At 40.6% G+C, this 19,461-nt stretch overlaps 1 protein-coding gene across 4 annotated transcripts in view; it reads right to left on the bottom strand.

Moving 5' to 3' along the window:
• Positions 1 to 19,461, bottom strand: part of Pros1 (protein S) — an 85,266-nt gene that overhangs the window by 54,494 nt on the left and 11,311 nt on the right. For 3 of the 4 annotated variants that reach the window (XM_051150111.1, XM_051150109.1, XM_051150110.1), the window contains exons 2-3: positions 3,938 to 4,110; positions 49 to 73 (exon numbers count right to left, since the gene is read on the bottom strand). In XM_051150111.1, coding sequence (XP_051006068.1) covers positions 49 to 73; positions 3,938 to 4,110 — 198 coding nt within the window. The remainder of the gene's footprint in view (positions 1 to 48; positions 74 to 3,937; positions 4,111 to 19,461) is intronic. The other variant, XM_051150112.1, reaches the window with a different exon arrangement.

Raw genomic sequence — 19,461 nt, 5'->3', positions numbered from 1 at the left:
GTTCCTTTCAATTTCCAAGATTTTATACTACAGATACTTTGAACTTACCTAGATATTTTGGATAAAAATAATCCTAGAAAAAAAAAAGCAGATATATTAGCCAACCTAAATTTCAACACAGAGCTTAAGATTAATTTTCTAGTTTATTTTTATATTTACATAGAAATAAATTATGGTGTGTGTGTGTGTATATTTTGTTTGTTTGTCTGTTGTTTTCCGAGACAAGGTTTCACTGTGTAGCCTTGGCTGTCTTGGACTCACTTTGTAGACCAGGCTGGCCTTGAACTCACAGCGATCCGCCTGCCTCCCAAGTGCTTGAATTAAAGGTGTGTGCCACCACACCCAGCTGTGTTGTGTGTTTTTACATTCTATTTTTTCTATATGAAAACACTTCAAGAATAAATAACCAATACTTGACAAGTATATATACGGAGGCTTAAAACACTACTGTGCAATTAAATAACATTTTAAAGCATCTAATTTGATTGTACATCTAAGGTTGTACTTAAGATGATAAAGATAACAATATATGTGCTCTTTTGTAACCCTTTAATTTTTCCATGGTGATTAAACATCCATTTGATACATTTTCTTGTTGGTGGGGTCTCTCTCTACAAAGCCTTGGCTATCCTGGAACACATTATGTAAGTCAGGTCCATCTCAAATTCTCCCTCCCAAGTACACCATCCCTAGCCTTCATTTAATACATTTTATGTCATGATGATTATCTACATTGTGGTAAGCAATGAAATAATTTGAACAAAACTAAATTGAACACTTACCTTATTCACATCTAATGTGCATGTAACACCTTCCTTATAAATTGATGGGTACCAAAAGTAGCGATTACAATGTGGACAAAGGAATGTATTTTATGAAGGGGAAAATGGCATACATTTCTGATAGGAAACTCATATCTAATACATAGCATAAATAACACAAGAATATTTTGCGCAGAACCAAAAGTTCTGCACAGAAAAATATCCAAAGTTCCAGCTCGGTCCGTGGAACACGGCTTTTTCCAACTATAAGTCCTATCACATGTAAGCTTGCACAGCAAGCTTCTGCTGGCTTATGAGAAAGGCATCTGACACTGAATCATCCAGACGACAGTGTTGTTTGCGGTAGAAGCAGAGCCAAAACAAGGAGGAGCAACGAATGGGGTTCAAGAACTGGTGATATATATTAGAGACAGTGAAGATGCAAACAAGAGGATAGCCACTGGAACTATGGATTAAAATATGAGGAATATGGACAGGGAGTGGGTGAAATTTGTCAACGAAGCCAATATTGGTGAGGATGAAGAAACCTGGGTAACTTTTCCTCCTCCATCTTCTTCCCTCTTCCCTCCTTTGGTCTATCTCCTTCTCCTGTTACTGTTTAAAGGCTGATCTCAAAATATATGTACAAAGCAGAAATATACACTCAAGTATTTATGGATGACAAAATCATGTGACATGCATGCTCAAAGCATTCTACCAAAACCATTGGGTATACGTGGCGGACAGGTGAAATAAAATGGACGACCTGATCATTATTGGATGGAGGTGTTGTGTTGAGGCTCATTATATTGTTCTTTCTACTTTTTTTTTGTTTTTGTTTTTATAGTGGGAAGGTATATATATACTATATTCTCTGGAAGAATACATACACATAGCAAAATGCTATACAATAAGAAAGTCTACTACATTATGTAAGTTAGAACATTTTGTATTATTGTTGTCTTGCTGGCTAAGTTCATGTCAACTTGACACAAACCAGAATCATCTGAGAGGTGGGTGCTTCAGTTGAGAGAATGCTTCTATAATATAGGGATATATGGGTCGGGCCTTTAATCCCAGCACTGGAGGTAGAGGCAGGTAGATCACTGTGAGTTGGAGGCCAACCTGATCTGCAAAGCGAGTCCAGGACAACCAAGGCTAACACAAAAAGACCTTGTCTCAAAAAAACCAAAAAGATAAGGACATATGCAAAACTGTAGGGCATTTTCTTAACTAGTGATTGGTGGGGGAAGGTCCAGCCCATTGTAGGTGATGGTACCCTTGGGATGGTGGCCCTGGGATCTGTATGAAAGCAAGCTAATGATGCAAACAGATGCACAGACCTATAGCCAAATAAATAATAGGTCGACCTCTGTGAGTTTTGTGGAAGAGTGGGTAGAAGAAGGATTGAGGGAGCCAGAGGGGTCAAGGACACCACAAGAGGTCCTGGGTCCATGGCAACTAAAAGAGACTGAATCACCAACCAAAGGGCTTGCATGGGCTGGCCCTAGACCACCTACACATACATAGCAGATCTGTTGCACGGTCACGTAACAACAGGAGTAGGAGCTGCCTCCGACTCCGTTGCCTGCCTTTGGATCCCTTTCCCCTAGCTGGGCTGCCTGGTCTGGCCTCAGTAGGAGAAGATGCACTTAGGCCTGCTGTGACTTGAGGTGCCAGGGTGGGTTGGTATCCCTTAGGGGCCTCCCTTTAGGAGAGGAGGAATGGGGAAAGGGTGGCTTGAGGGTAGGCCTTAGAGGAAAGGAGGGAGGGGCCTGGGACTAGGCTGTAAAGTGATTAAATAAATAAGATTTTAAAAGAATAAAGAAAGAAAGAAAGCTGAGCATGCTATGAGGAGCAGTCCAATACGCAGTACTTCTCCGTGCCTCTGCATCAGTCCCTGCCTCCAGGTTCCTCCCTGGTGGCGTTCTTGCTTGAGCTTCCGTCAGTGGGCTGTAGTTCAGGATATGCCAGCCAAATAAACCCTTTAATCCTCAAGATGCTTTGGCTCGTGGTGTTTTATCAGATTTTGGTCCCAATGGTAAATAGATTAGAAATTAAATGCTGGTTATTTGTGGAAAATTTCTTCTTTGAATCTTTCAGAACATGTAGGGCTAAAAATGGCTATAAGAACAGCCAAGGAGAAGACAAATAGCTACAGTTTGGGACAAGTTTTTGCTGAGCATAGTGTTCTTGCTGGTTATCACTCGGCTATTGTCATGATGCTGGGAGCAGTAGCCCAGGCATAGAAGGAGCCTTAGACATGTTGTCGCCCTCTTTTACTCCAGATTGTATAACTCATGTCAGGAAAAATATCTAAGGGAAACCCTGAAGAGTATGAGACTTAGACTCTTCTCTGAGTCAAGCTTATACCAATTTTTTGGGAGATGTTAATGCTATACTCCTGTTCGCTACAGGCATGGCTACAGAGCACACTCTCCTAAGGCACAGAATAGGAAGGACGCCCCATGTTGCTGTGTGATAATGAAGTCCTCTATGGTTATATTGGGGGGGGGGGAAGGGTAACTTGTACATTTTTATTCTTTGAAGATTGCTGCTGATTATCAATAGCCTAGGGGAAGCTTTCAAAGACACTCCATATACAGGATACACAGCACTGCAATGAGTAGCTTCATTTAGATGGCCTCATTTCTAGAACCTTCTAAAGACAAATGGTAAAGTTGTGTGTGCATGGTGGTGTACACCAGCTATAATCCTAGTACTTGGAAGGCTGAAGCAGAGGCAGGAGGAGAGTGAGTTCCAGGGTAGCTTGGACTACAAGTAAGAGACTATCTCAAGTAAAATTAATCAACCAAAACAAAATAAATGAAAATCTCAGCGATGATACAACCACACATGGTCACTTTTACACTTCACACATATCTCCTCTTGAACCCTCAATGCTACCAAATTTTGATTAGAATAAAATATATTTTTATTTTAAAAAGTCACAAAGTCAATACCAATTGTCCATAATATCATTAAAGGGAAAGAAATCTAGTTAGGTCAGAGCACCTATCATTGGCAGTCATCCTGAAATGACAGTGGCAGCTCCTAGAAAATGAGCTACAAAATCTTTAACTTTCAAATGGAGCCAAGGAAACTAAGGCTGGCAATGACCAGTCTGTACCTGTATCTCTAGCTCTGCAGACTTGACAGTGTTCATAAATTCTTACCGTTTCAGGATTATTTTCAAAGACCTCTCTGGCTTCCTCTCTATTGCAGAGCTCTTCAATGCATTCTCTCTCAAGGTTGCCCTTTTTAGTTTCTTCAATCAAGGTATTTGCACGGCGCTTCCTCACCAGGACTTGTGAAGCACGTTCCTTCGACAGAACTGTAGAAATATAAGCTTATATAAATAAAAACATTCATTTCCCCTAAGATATGTCATCTTATTAAAACAAGAGCAATAATTTTCTGCCTATAAATGTATATTTAAAAATCATATACTGAATCTTAAAAAAGTAACATAGATACATAAGCCTTTGAGGTAAAAAGCAGCAGATTCAGTGCATGCCTGGCTATACAGTGAGGTACAGCTCCTTTGTATGATCTATACAAATTATGCAGTTCATGCTTCAGGCCAAACTTAACTATGGGTACACCATACTAAAAAGAGGTGTCAAAAACCTGTGACACCACCTTTATTTTATTTTACTTTATCTTTTTAAATTTTTATTTATTTATTTTTGTTATTTAGTTATTTTTGTTGTTGTGGCAGGGTTTCTCTGTTTAACAGAGCCCTTGTTGTCCTGAACTCATTTTTGTAGAACAGAATGGCCTCAAACTTATAGATATCCACCTGCCTCTGCCTTTGGAGTGCTAGAATTAAAGGCATGTGCTACCATGTCCAGTGTGACACCACCTTCAAATTAAGAATAACAAAGGTTCTCAATTACAGCGGAGAACATTTAGAATGTCTATGGAGATACAGAACTGCAGATGTGAAGTCCCATCAGCCACCTGAGAACTGACAGGGAAAACACATGTACTTCATGCACTTGGCAAAGTAAAAAACTAGAGAAGAAGGAAATTTGCTGAGCACACACTATAGGAGACAAAGAGAAAAGAAAAGTAACTTTGGTTACACAAAAGATTTAAACAGGTGATTAGTAACAAAAATAATATAACCAACTACAGTGTTAAGTTGCAACTATAGTCATTTTTGCAAATTAAAAGAGCCAGTTTTCTGAGGTTGTGCCAGATAGATTTCCAAAGTGGTTGTACTAATTTGCATTCCCACCAGCAATGAAGGAGTGTCCCTCTCTCTCCACATCCTCGCCAGCATGTGGTGTCACTTGAATTTTTGATCTTAGTCATTTTGATGGGTGTAAGATGGAATCTCAGAGTTGTTTTGATTTGCATTTCCCTGATTACTAAGGAGGTTGGAGCCATTTGATATTCCTCTGTTGAGAATTCTGTTTAGTTCTGAGCCCCATTTCTCAATTGGGTTATTTGGTTTGGTGGTGTTTAATTTCTTGAGTTCTTTATATATTTTGGATATTAGAGCTCTGTCAGATGTAGGGTTGGTGAAGATCTTTTCCAGTCTGCAGGCTGTTGCTTTGTTCTGTTGACAGTGTCTCCTGCCTTACAGAAGCTTCCTAGCCTCATGAGTTCCCATTTATTAATTGTTGACCTTAAGGCCTGGGCTGTTGGTGTTCTGTTCAGGAAGTTGTCTCCTGTGCCAGTGTGTTCCAGGATCTTCCCCACTTTTTCTTCTAACCAGTTTAGTGTCTCTGGTTTTATGTTGACGTCTTTGATCGACTTGGACTTGAGTTTTGTGCATGGTAACAAATATGGGTCCAATTACATTTTTCTACATGTAAACATCCAGTTAGACCAGCACCATTTGTTGATGATGGTATCCTTTTTCCATTGAATAGATTTGGCTTCTTTGTCAAAAATCAAGTGACCATATGTGTGTGGATTCATATCTGGGTCTTTGACTTGATTCCACTGATCAACCAGCCTATTGCTGTGTCAGCACCATGCTGTTTTAATTACTGTTGCTTTATAAAAGAGCCAATAAGAATGTTTGCAAGTTGTATACAGAAATCACTTAATATAAAAAATATGAATAAAATAATATGAATTTTGTTATAAGAGCAAAAAATAGAAACACTAAAGACATATAAGGAGATATAGATTTTAAAAATAAGTTGTCATACCTATACCTGGGAATAACATGGAAATTTAAAAAGAAAATACTCTTGAATAACTACCTCCAACATAAAAATTAAAATGCAAATTTTAGAATGCTATTCCCTCAGCATAAACTTTTCTATAAACACTCACACAGAGCAGCCCAAATTCCAAATAAATAAATAGTATGTTGACAAATACATAGAAAAAGTTGAAAATATTCTTTGTTTTTGTTTCTGACACAGGGTTTCTCTGTGTGTATCCCTTCCTGTCCTGGACTCACTTTGTAGACCAGGCTGGCCTCGAACTCACAGAGATCCACCTGCCTCTGCCTCCCAAGTGATGAGATTAAAGGCATGAACTACCACACCCATCTTGAAAATATTCTTAAAGTGCCAGTAGCAATTATATTTGAGGAAAATAATTAAAATACGAACTTTTATATTAGTATGCTGAATGTACTAGAGTTTTTAATTAAAATTTTAAAAACATCAACAAAATCTACAATATTTTTTAGATTTTTATACGTAAATAATTCATTTTTCTATGAAGAGAAGCAAGTCTTTAAACATGTCTGGGTCTCATAACTATTATTAACAATAGATGCTTAAGAGGTTGACAAAAGAGGGAAGCACAAGAAAAGGGGCTGGAGAGATGGCTCAGAGGTTAAGAGCACCGACTGCTCTTCCAAAGGTCATGAGTTCAATTCCCAGCAACCACATGGTGGCTCACAACCATCTATAATGAGATCTGGTGTCCTCTTCTGGCTTGCAGGCAGGATATTGTATACATAGTAAATAAAGAAATCTTAAAAAAAAAAAAAAAGAAAAAAAGAAAAGAAAAGAAAAGAAAAAGGGCTGATCAATAGGCAGTCTACCTGAAGAACTGGAACTCTTTCAAAAGTGAAATAGGTAGCCAGGCGCGGTGGAGCACAGTTGTAATCCCAGCACTTAGGGAGGTAGGCAGATTTCTGTGAGCCCCAGGCCAGCCTGATCTTTAAATAAGTCCAGGACAGACAAGGCTACACAGAGAAACACTGGAGAGACAGAGAGAGAGAGAGAGAGGAGAGAGAGAGAGAGAGAGAGAGAGAGAGAGAGAGAGAGAGAGAGAGAGAGAGAGAAAGAGAGATGAAATAAGTTAGGGATAGTAGGCTACACATGATGCCTCTGATCAGGAATAGGGGAGTGAAACAATACAGAAGAAGAAATAATGTCATAAAATAATGTCATAAGTAATCATATTATTAGTTCTCTACCTAAAAATAGTATGTTATGTAAAACCATATAACAGAAAACTGGGGCTGGAGAGATGGCTCAGGGGTTAAGAGCACTGACTGCTTTTCCAGAGGTACTGAGTTCAATTCCCAGCAACCACATGGTGGCTCACAACCACCTATAATGTGATCTGAGGCCCTCTTCTGTAGATAAAGCACTCATGTTCAATAAATAAATTTTTTGAAACTGCATTACATTTATATATGTATAAGCATACATATATAGTTTAAAAGCCGGGTGTGGTGGCGCACGCCTTTAATCCCAGCACTCGGGAGGCAGAGGCAGGCGGATTGCTGTGAGTTCGAGGCCAGCCTGGTCTACAAAGCGAGTCCATGATGGCCAAGGCTACATAGAGAAACCCTGTCTCGAAAAACCAAAAAAAAAAAAAAAAGAAATTTACTCATCTGGCCTGCCAATGCTCCTTCCAAGAGCCAAAGCATAAAAACAAAACCAAATAAAAACCTAACACCGAGTATGAGAATCCCTCCTTTGAATTGTTGGTCAAGGTTGTCCAGGAAACTCCAATATTACAAGTTATTGGCATGGCCCTTAGTCAGTCCCCAGAAGTGGAAGTTAAGTCCCTATTACTGAAGACAGCATAGAATTTACACACAGGGCCCAGAGGCTCCTGAACCAGAACTGACATGAATTCCTCCTCTCTGAGAACTAGGTTTTATGATACCAGAAGGTACCTCAAAAGCTTCCTAAGGAGGGAAGCAAGCAACAGTCCTACCCAGCTATGATGGCTATGAGCCACAACCACCACTGTGGTAAGATAAAAATGGAAGAGTGACAAACATACCTTAGCAGTGACCGACAGCTCGTTAATTGGACCTAAGACTTCTTCAACAAGAAAGAAACAAAGTCTGGTACTGGAGAACCACCAGATTACCCAGGCTAGCAAAATCATGGCTCTTGGAAGAAAACCTGTAAGCACTACTTTACTAAGCCAGCATAATTTTAAACTACATTCTAATTTTTTTTTTTCTTTCTGAGACAGGGTTTCTGTGTGTAACAGCCCTGGCTGTCCTTAACTCACTTTGTAGACCAGGCTGGCATCTAACTCATAGAGATCTCCCTACCTCTGCCTCCCGAGTGTTGAGATTAAAGATGTGCACCAACATGCCCAGCTAAATATTTGTCCTTATACATACAAGCCAGTGTTCATCCCTCATCAAAGAAACTCCACAGTACAACACATAGAGACTGTTACAGAAAGCCACAACAAATCAAAATGCAGACATGGGGAACCTAGTCCCAACCCATACACCTAGCAGACAACTTCAGCCCCTAAGGCCCAGGGTACACTGTGGAAGACGGTGGGTGTGGAAAGATTGTAAGAGCCAGCGCAGCAGAGAGTTAGCTGCAAGACTGTGTCCTAACAATGCAGAAAGTGCATATGTAACTGCTTAAATGTGAGCTGAACAAGGACAATAGGCATGCCAAAGTGGACAAGGGAAAGCCCAAGAGGCCTCCACCCTACAGGAGGAATTACAGTCAACAAAAGAACGCTGACTGATTAAAAACAAACAAACAAAACAAAACAAAGAAATATTCTGTCTCCTCAAATAGCAAACTAATGGTTATCCAATACTAAATGATCAGCACTGAAGTCATACACACAAGTCACAGTATACAGACCAAACTGGATATACTTAAGAATATATAGGTATACATCAGAATGGCTAAGACCAAAAACTCAAATGACACCACATGCTGGCGAGGATGTGGAGAGAGAGGAACACTCCTTCCTTGCTGGTGGGAATGCAAACTAGTACAACCACTTTGGAAAGCTATCTGGCGCTTTCTCAGAAAAATGGGAATAGGGCTTCCTCAAGACCCAGCCATCCCACTCCTTGGAATATACCCAGAAAATGCCCTACCACATAACAAGGACATGTGCTCAACCATGTTCATAGCTGCTCTATACATAATAGCCAGAACATGGAAACAGCCTAAGTGTCCCTCAGTAGAAGAATGGACTAAGAAACTGCGGTATATTTACACGATGGAATACTATTCAGCTATTAAAAACGAGAAATTCCCAAAATTTGTGGACAAATGGATTGATCTAGAAATTATCATAATGAGTGAGTTCACCCAGAAGCAAAAAGAGACAAACGGTATATACTCACTTATATCAAAACACTAGTCCAAGGGATACGTACCATGAAAATCTTTACTTACCAAGAAAGTGGGTCAGAGGAGAGGATATCCGATTGAGACTTTAGGCAAGAGTAGCATGGAAGAAAGAGGAAATAGTAGGACCCACAGGGTCCTGGAAACCTACAAGAAGAACTTTATGACAGGCAGATCTGGATCCTGGGGTCCTCCTCAAACTAAGGCACCAGCCAAGGAGAATATAGGCAGTAAGCTTCGAACCCCTACCAAGACCTAGCTGACGAACATGACACTCTCCACCGTTGAGTGGAGAGTGAGATCTGACTCTCACACGAACTCTGGTGCCCCTTTTCTGACTATGTCCCCTGGATGGGGAGACCTGGTGGCACTCAGAGGAAGGATAGCTAGTTACCAAGAAAAGACTTGATATTCTGAGAGCATATACAGGGGGAGGAGGTCTCCCTCAGTCACAGACATAAGGGAGGGGAGAAGGGGAGAAATGGGAGGGAGGGAAGAATGGGAAGAAACAGGGGAAGGGCTAACAATCGAGATGTAATATGAATAAATTAATAAAAAAAAGAATATATAGGTATACACATATAACAATATTTAACAAAAGGGGGGTCATGAATGTGAAAGAGAAGGGCATATGGGAGGGTTTGGAAGCAGGAAACAAGGAGAAATTATTTTATTATACTATAATCTTATTTTTATATAATAATTTTATTATACTATTACCAAAAAGGTAATAAAAAAGAACTGAAATAAGTAATGCCACCGCTTTAGGTCTCTTCCTTTCCCATAACAGAAATGTAAATGTGACGGCTCAGTAAACAGTTTGGGTTGTATTTACACTCTTATCTCTTGCCATTTCATCACTACTCATTAAAAGATAAAGATTCAAACAAGGCTTTGTGTGCATAAAGGATAAGGAGGAACGTGCTATGTGCCGAGAGGATTACCGACTGACAAGCAGCAGCACTGTCAACAACAAAGGTCTAACTCGAGCAGCTGCTTCACAGCACAGAAGTGTTGAACCATGGTATTTTGAAATAAATAGAGCAGGAATGTCGAATTTCTGAACTCCAATTCTGTCTGAGAAATATGGAAACATTTTTTCATAGAGCAATGACAATGCTGGCTCAATTACAACAGCAACAAGAAAATCAAGGATTTTTTTTTTTTTTTTTTTACTTTGTTTTGTTTTTCAAGACAGGGTTTCTCTGTGTAGCCTTTGGCTGTCCTGGACTCTTCTAGACCAGACTGGCCTCAAACTCATAGAGATCCTCCTGCCTCTGTCTCCTAAATGCTGGAATTACAGGCATGCACCACAGAGCTCAGGTGGGTAAATACATTTTTTTTTCAAGACAGGGGTTTTTTTTTTTGTTTTTTGTTTTTTTGGTTTTTTTTTTTTTTGGTTTTTCAAGACAGGGTTTCTCTGTGTAGCCTTGGCCATCCTGGACTCACTTTGTAGACCAGGCTGGCCTCGAACTCACAGCGATCCGCCTGCCTCTGCCTCCCGAGTGCTGGGATTAAAGGCATGCGCCACCACGCCCGGCTCAAGACAGGGTTTTTCTGTGTACCCTTGGCTGTCCTGGACTCCCTTTGTAGACCAGGCTGGCCTCGAACTCACAGTGATATGCCTGCCTCTGCCTCCCACGGGGTTAAAGGTATGCACTACCACACCCAAGGGTAAATACATATTTTAAAGGCGTAAATATTCACTTTGAATTAATTCTTCTATTAAGGATACTAAACAGGTGGGCTATCCAGTAAGATGGCTCAGAGCATAAAAACACTTTAATGTGAGCCTGATGATGTGATTTGACCTGAGTTTTACCCCAAGAATCCACATAAACATACTAGGAGAAAAGAAACTCCTCAGAAATGTACTTAGGCCTTCACATGTGTGCTGTGGCATGCTCACACACATACATATACAAAACACATATACACACAATCATAATAATGGTTTTTTAAAGTATACTAATCTTGGACTCAAGGAATCTCACAGAAAATATGGACAGAAAGAATGTAAGAGCATGACCTTGGGGAGAAGGGCTGTAAAATGCTGTTTTAGGAGCATCATGTGTCCAAGGCACACACTAAGTCACAGCAGAGTAGTTTATGTAGGATAATGTTCTGCGTGGCAATCCAAGGTAAACACCTGCCAACTTCAGCTGTGCCCTCTTGCAAAAATTATCGCAGCTGGGCTTGTTGACTGTAGCGGGGCTTGAGGAATTTCCATACCAACTGATGTATTTAACTCTTCCCAAATTGCACTTGGTCTTGGGGAAAGGCTAAAGTATATAAATTCACAAAAACCAGAAGAGAGGGTGGTACCTACCTATGAGGCTAAGGAAAAGCCGTTATCCCAGCTGAGTAAAACCTTTTTGGGGTCTGGCTTGGTGGCACACACCTTTAATCCCAGCATTCTGGAAGAAGAGGCAGCTAGATCTCTGTGAGTTCAAGGCTAACCTGGTATACAAAGTGAGTCCAGGACAACCAGGGTTACTTCACAGAGAAACCCTTTCTCAAAACAAAACAACAAACCATTGACAGTATCCTAGGAACTGAGCCCCATCAGTGAGGCCAATAAACTCATTGGTTCCTCCAGTGATGTTCAGTGAACTCAATGCCTCCATTTGTCTTTGGGGCTTTAGGAGGACAAAGGGATAGACACTGTTATGTTTGCCAGGAATCAAGCATTTTTGCAACAGACCTACACAAGACTGGGATCTTAAATAGTCAGTGATGGATGTAGGAGAGGGCTCATTGAACAATCCTGAGCTTTTGGCAGCCACCAGGGAGAGGAAGTCATTGGGTTTTTGTTGTTGTTGTTAGTTTGTTTGTTTTTTGTTTTTTTAATCAATATATTTTAATTAATTTATTCAGATTACAACTCAATTGTTATTCCATCACTTGTATCCTCCCATTCTTCCCTCCCTCCCATTTTCACCCTATTCCCCTCCCCTAGGTCTATGACTGAGGGGGCATCTCCTCCCCCACTTTATGGTCATAGGCTATCAAGTCTCATCTTGGTAGCCTGCTTATTCTTTGTTTGAGTGCCACCAGGGCTCCCCACTAAGGAGAGCACTAAGAGAGTCAAATATGGGCCACCAGAGTTCATGTAAGAGTTAGTCCCTGCTCTTCACTCAACTGTGGAGAATGTCTTGTCCATTGGCTAGATCTGGGTAGGGGTTCAATGTTTACTACTTGTAATGTCCTTGGTTAGTGTAATAGTTTGAACAGAACCCTCTGGGACCTGATCCACTTGTTACGAGGTTCTTCTTGTGGGTTTCTAAGATCTTCTGGAACCTTCTATTTCCCCATCTCCTATATTTCTCTTACCAAGAGTCCCAGTGTAATGTTCTCCATCTATCTGAATCTCCTGGTAAGTGAAGACTTTCATGGGACATGCCTTTTGGGCTAGTGCCCAATTATAAGTGAGTATATCCCTCGTGAGTCTTTCAGCTTCTGGGTTAATTTACTCAGCATTGTTTTTAATGCTGAAGCCACTTGGTGAAGATTCTCTGCATAGCTTCTCACCCATGTTCACAGGGGCAGCCCTCGCTAAACCCAGTGAGTGGTGAAGTGACACAAAAAGACATGAAGGTGAGATGAAAACTTGCTAGGAAGAAGGTGAAAGGGGGTTTGTGGAAGTGGGCATGGGGTATGGAGGGGGTTATGAAAGCACGGGGGGCAGGGTTAATCCTAGCACTATGCAGGCAGAGGCAGGTGGATCTCTGTGAGTTCAAGGCCAGCCTAGTGTACAAAGCAAGTCTAGGACAGCTAGACAACAGAGCTGTTTAACAAAGAAACCCTGTCTCGAAAAACCTAAAAAAAAGGGGGGGGGTGAGTGCGGGTATGGGGGTGGGAGACAAGTGTAACCAAATGTATTATATATGTGTATGAAACTGTGAAAGAATAAATTAAGTTAAAATACTAAGTTCATAGTAAAGACTTTGACATTAATATTTAAAGAAGTACGTGCTTAAAGTGTTTTCCCAGCATCCTCAAAGTCTTTTCACTCCAAGCCTACTCACAGCAGTCAGGAAGAAGTGTCATGTCGAGGGACCTCCAACTTCTAGACTGACTAGAACTTCTAGAACTTCTACTCTTCAACAGCACTTCCAGTCTTTATCAAAGATGGCTGTCTGCTATCTATTCCTTCTTCCAAGCTTGCTTCTCTTTTAGCTTTGTTCTCTGTCCCTGAGTCCTTTTTACTGGGCACCCTAAGAATGGAACATGCTCCTGAAAGAGTATGTGTGAGAATGCCAGGCATGGTGGCGCCTTTAATCCCAGCACTCGGGAGGCAGAGGCAGGCAGATTTCTGTGAGTTCAAGACCAGCCTAGTCTACAAAGCAGGTCTAGAACAGCCAAGACTACACAGAGAGACCCTGTATCAAAACAAAAACAAAAACAAAAACCACAAAAGAATGTGTGTGAAAGGACAATCTTGTCAGTATTCATTATCTGTGTTTGTGATTCAGGGTCACATGCAGGAGGGAAATGCCTTTTGCTGTACAAACAGAACAGCCACACTTTCACATTGTTCTTTGCATGGCTTGGCGGGGAAAGCAGCATGTTTTCCTGAAAGCCTATGAAAACCAAAACTTCCTTAGCACACAACAATTCTGAGTTAATAATGATGACTGGATGTGAAATTTTTCACTTAAACTAATTAAATTTAAACTATAAATATTTTGACTTTTCCATAAATATCTCATGATAGCTCTATTTGGCAGTGTGGAGACTGTTTTGAAAATGTGATTTTTGCAAGAATTAAAAAAAAAAAGAAGTCTAAAGCTAGATATTCTCTTTTTGGGGGTTGTTTTTTGTTTGTTTGTTTGTTTTGGTTTTTCAAGACAAGGTTTCTCTGTGTAGCTTTGGCTGTCGTGGACTCACTTTGTAGACCGGGCTGGCCTCGAACTCACAGCGATCCACCCACCTCTGCCTCCTGAGTCCTGGGATTAAAGGCATGTGCCACCACTGCCCGGCTCCAAAGCTAGATATTCTTTTTTTTTTTTTTTTTTTTTTTTTTTTTTGCTTTTTCGAGACAGGGTCTTTCTATGTTAGCCTTGGCTGTCCTGGACTCACTCTGTAGTCCAGGCTGGCCTCGAACTCACAGCGAAACTGCCTGCCTCTGCCTCCCGAGTGCTGGGATTAAAGGTGTGCGCCACCACACCCGGCTCAAAGCTAGATATTCTTAAGTAGGCTTTTTAATCCTTTTAAATCATTACCAAATTTCGTGAAGGCTTGTGCAGCTTTCACAATGCAATGCTAGGTCTTATGTATCTTATGCTTTATTCTTGTCAAAGACGGTATTTTCTTTGAATGAGGGGCACTGCACCTGCTCTTCTCTAAATTTCACCTCTTGTTTAATATTTTGCATTGTGCTGCTGAGAAAACATTTCTTCTCATGCTCCTGTGCAAACAGTTGGACAAGGGTTAAAGAGTATTTTGGAAATATAAACTATAAATAAGTGCCTTTAAAGGACTGAACCATATAAAAGCTGGGGAGAAATATTTTAAAAGGCTTAACGATCATAAGATAGGCTTGGGTTACTTAGGATTTGAATCTGGAATGTGAAATAGAAACATAAATAGGAAATAATTGTATGCGATGTATGTAAAGGTGACATTAAAACATTTCAATAGACGAGTGAAGCTGGCACATATTTAGAAATAGAGGAGCCACTGATGTCATTTAAAAATGTGACCACTGACCTTCACTCTGGAACAATTTAGTGACTGAGCAGAAAAACAATGTCCGGACTGTTTATCTACAACAGAAGTGAAGTGGGCACCTCCTGACTCCAGGATTTAATTACAACTTTAATTTATAGCCCCATCTTCTAGAGGGAAATAGAATAAATCACTGTCTCTGTCTTCACAAAGTTGGAGCTTTTGATTTAATTAGGGACAGAAGAGGCAGCAAGGGTTAGTTATGTACTCCAAAGTGACAAACTTGTCACCCAGGCAAAAACAAACCAAGCCAACTTAAGTTGCCCATTTCTTTAATTTGTTTGTTTTAGTGGAGAGGTAAATGAAGGAAGATGCTTTATTTGAAGAGACTTGAAGTTCAGAATTTGGCAAGGTATGACAGAAAGTTCTTCTAGGACTTGCTGTTCTCCAAACTGCTAAGCTTATAACTACATGAAGTTAGAACAGGAGCCTCTTTCATGGCTAGAATAAGATATTTCCAGTCAGCTTCCCAGGGCATTTTAATCTGTCCATTGGGAACACCAAACCATGACCTGATTTTGACGTCATGTACCAAGGATTGAATGGAAAAAAAATTGTCTTTGTTCACTTTGACCTATTTTGTTAAGATGACATCGGTATTATTAGTTCACTGGCCTGTGTCTGTGCTTATGTCTGGAAAAATAACTAGCTGACTGTCTGGGGCCATCAAAGTCAACACCGAAGAGCTGGCCTCATTCTGTATTGTCCCTTCTTGCAGCCTCCCTCAGACTTCTGAAATGAACGAGTATGAAGTGTGCTTAGAGGCCTGCAGAAGCCTGGGGTACTGCTAGGTGTGGAGCACTTCGAAGTGGCAAGTCCTCCTATGTCCTTTCCCCAGATCAGCAAATTAAAAAGAACTCCAAATTAATAATGTGCAGCCTGGGAGCTCTGGATTTGATCGAAACACACACACAAGAAGAGATTACAAGAAAAGAAGTGCAGGGCTGGAGAGATGGCTCAGCAGTTAAGAACACTGCCTGTTCTCCCAGAGGTCCTGAGTTCAATTCCCAGCAACCACATAGTGGCTCACAACCATCTATAATGTGATCTGGTGCCCTCCTCTGGCCTACAGGTGTACATGCAGGCAGAGCACTATATACATAATAAATAAATCTTTAAAAAAAAAAAAAAAGAAGTGCAGTGCTCAGTGGGTTGCCCTTTACTCAACATAGTGTTGGCTTTTGAAAGTGTGCACATGCAAGTACAGTTTGTGGGATACTGATGATTGATCATCTGCTAAATGTTTACAATGAGGTATAATTTGTATCAGCCTCTCAGAATTCCCTGTGGGATGGCCAACATCAAAGATGAGCTAACTAACATAGAATCAAATGAAAACATATTAGAGAAAGGAGGGAAAAGGACTGGGATTCAGAGAGAAAGTCCAGTGCAAGCCTATCATCTCAACACTTGAAAATAGAGGCAGAATCATAAATGTGGACCAGCCTGGACTATATACTGATGTCCAATCTCAAATAAAATAAAGTGAAGAAAAGGAGAGAAAACAACGACTTGACTTGGAAAAATATATAATTCACAGAACTTAAAAAAAATGAATATTATCAGAATGACTTAAGATAATACATTCATGAGATGAACATGTATGTCCCAATTCAAACTCAAAAAAACAACAATGAGCCGGGCATGGTGGCACATGCCTTTAATCCCAGCACTCAGGAGGCAGAGGCAGGTGGATTGCTGTGAGTTCGAGGCCAGCCTGTTCTACAAAGTGAGTCTAGGGCAGCCAAGCCTACACAGAGAACCCCTGTCTTGAAAAACAAACAAAGAAACAAACAACAAACAAACAAAAAAATCAATGAGATTATCAAAACAGAAAAGTGCTGAAAGAAAACTTAGAAACATTTTCTGAAACCTAAAATGAAATGTCAAAGACAGACCAATCAAAGATCAAAACTGTAAGAGATCCATGTTGTAGACTTCCAAGAAGACAAGGTGGAAGAATCATCATAAAAGTACACACACAGAGCCAGGTGTGGTGGTGCACACTCTTAATTCCAGCACTCAGGAGGCAGAGGCAGGTGGATCTCTGTGAGTTCGAGGCCAAGCTCATCGGCAGAGCAAGTATAGGACAGCCAAGCCTACACAAAGAAACCCTATCTCGGGGCGGGGGGGGGGGAGAAGGGAGCGGGGGAGTACACACAGAGGCACTTGCTGGTAGCTGAGGTGCAGCACTAATATGTCAAAGTAGAGACATTTCCAGAACTGAGGAGAAACACTATGATTGGTATAAAGACAGCAGCTGGATGTTTAAAAAAGCAGTCTACAGACATCTTCTGATAGTCAAATCAATAAATAATAAGAAAAAAACATTAAAGTAGGCATGATGGCAAATTCCTTCCAAGCCCTGAAGGAGACCAGACTGGGAAGCACAGTAAAGCCTCCTCTCCTCACAAAAGGAACAATACCAATAATGAAGTTATTTAGATGACTCTACACAGACTAACAAATCAGTTGAGTTCTGTCTTTCGTCTTTCAGGCAAGTGCCCTGCTGATGAGCCTGTCTCCAGCTCTGTGTCTGTATTTTAAACAAAATAAGAGAACTCTTACATGAACAAACACAAACTGTCCTGCCAATAATATGAATAATCTTCAGGAATATTCAAAGAAGACTGAAAATCAATTAGTTCTAATGAAAATATTCTAAAATTTCTAGAGACAGGGTTTCTCTGTGTAGCCTTGATTGTCCTGGACTCGCTTTATAGATCAGGCTGACCTACAACTCACAGCAGTCTATCTGCCTCTGCCTCCAGAGTGCTGGGATTAAAAGCGTATGACACCATGCCTGGCTAGAAAAATACTTCTTTAAAAAAAAAAAAAAATCCTAGGGCTGGAGAGATGGCTCAGCGGTTAAGAGCACTGACTGCTCTTCCAGAGGTCATGAGTTCAATTCCCAACAACCACATGGTGGCTCACAACCATATATAATGGGATCTGATGCCCTCTTCTGGTCTGCAGGTGTACATGTAGGCAGAGCATTGTATACATAATATATATATATATATATATATATATATATATATATATATATATATATATTTTAATCCTAAATGAGATATCTTCATCAAATCCCTCTCCTTAAGGCTCCTGGGGATCTGTGTAGAAGAGGAGGGGAATTTTTTGGTAGAAACAGAGGTAATGGAGGACCGCAAAGAAACAGTGTCTTCCAGACACACCTAGGCTGAGGCACACATACATTGAGATGCTACGGCAGCAAGCACAGGGCTTGTACTAGTTCAAGGCAGTTGGAGGTATCTCAGCACTGAGAGAGGGAGATGGAGACATGGGGTCCTATCCCCAGGAAGCTGTCTGCAATTGATAGCAGCCGGCAAAGAGAAAATCATTTTTCTCCAATGCAATGTCACTGAATATATCAGCCACACTCCAGGCCAGGTCCTGTGCACAGGAGAAGAAGGTCAACAGAAAATGAATTCTATGATTGTTTGGTTGGTGTGTGTGTGTACTTTTTTGTTTCATGTGGACATGTGTCATTTTATTGGTTTTTTGCTTATTTGTTCTGATTTCATTTTTGTGGGTCTATTCATTTATTTATTTGAGAAAGAGAACATAAAGCTGGGTGCACAGTGATGTGGGTGACTCTGAGAGGAGTTAGCAGAAGGCACAAAAGAGGTCACTATGACAAAAACATGGTAGGGCTGAAGAAATGACTTGGTGGTAGAACATATGCTGAGCACTCATGTGACCCTTAGTTTAATCCAGAGTAATACACACATGCAACACACAAACAACATACATAACTGACACACAACACACATAACACACTCACATAATACACACACACAACATACAAAACACACACACCACACACTCACGCAACACGCATAATACATACACACAACACAGAACACACCCCCCCCACACGCACCACCATAAAATGTTCTTAGGAGATATAATGGAGTTTTAGTAATATGTTAGGTAATAATTCTTAATAGAAAAGCCAAGTATTTAAAAAGATATACCCCCAAATTAATCTGTAATATTCATGTAATGTCATTTAAAACCCTAACTGTTGTTGACTTCTACCAACTGTTTATAAAGTGTACTTTACAGATCTCATACAATCCAGGCAAACCTCAGATTTATTATGTAGAGATGTTCTGAAGGCATCTGGGCCACTAGTGGCACATGCCTTTAATCACAGCAATCAGGAAGCAGAGAAAGGCATATCTCTGTGAGTATGAGCCTGATCTACATAGTGAGTTCCAGGCCAGCCAGAGCTACATAGTGAGACCTAGCCTCAAAAGACAAAAACCAACCAACCTACAAACAAACAAACAAACAAAACAGATGGTCTTAAGGTCCCACGTCAAGTCCTGGGATCAGAGATTAGAGGTATGCGCCACCGCCATGGTTTAGCACTCCTAGTTAGCACTGGG

Source organism: Acomys russatus, chromosome 8, assembly GCF_903995435.1.
Source record: "Acomys russatus chromosome 8, mAcoRus1.1, whole genome shotgun sequence".
NCBI classification, from domain to species: domain Eukaryota; kingdom Metazoa; phylum Chordata; class Mammalia; order Rodentia; family Muridae; genus Acomys; species Acomys russatus.
Note: the sequence above shows the minus strand (reverse complement) of the source record. Positions and strands in the feature narration are given on the sequence as shown.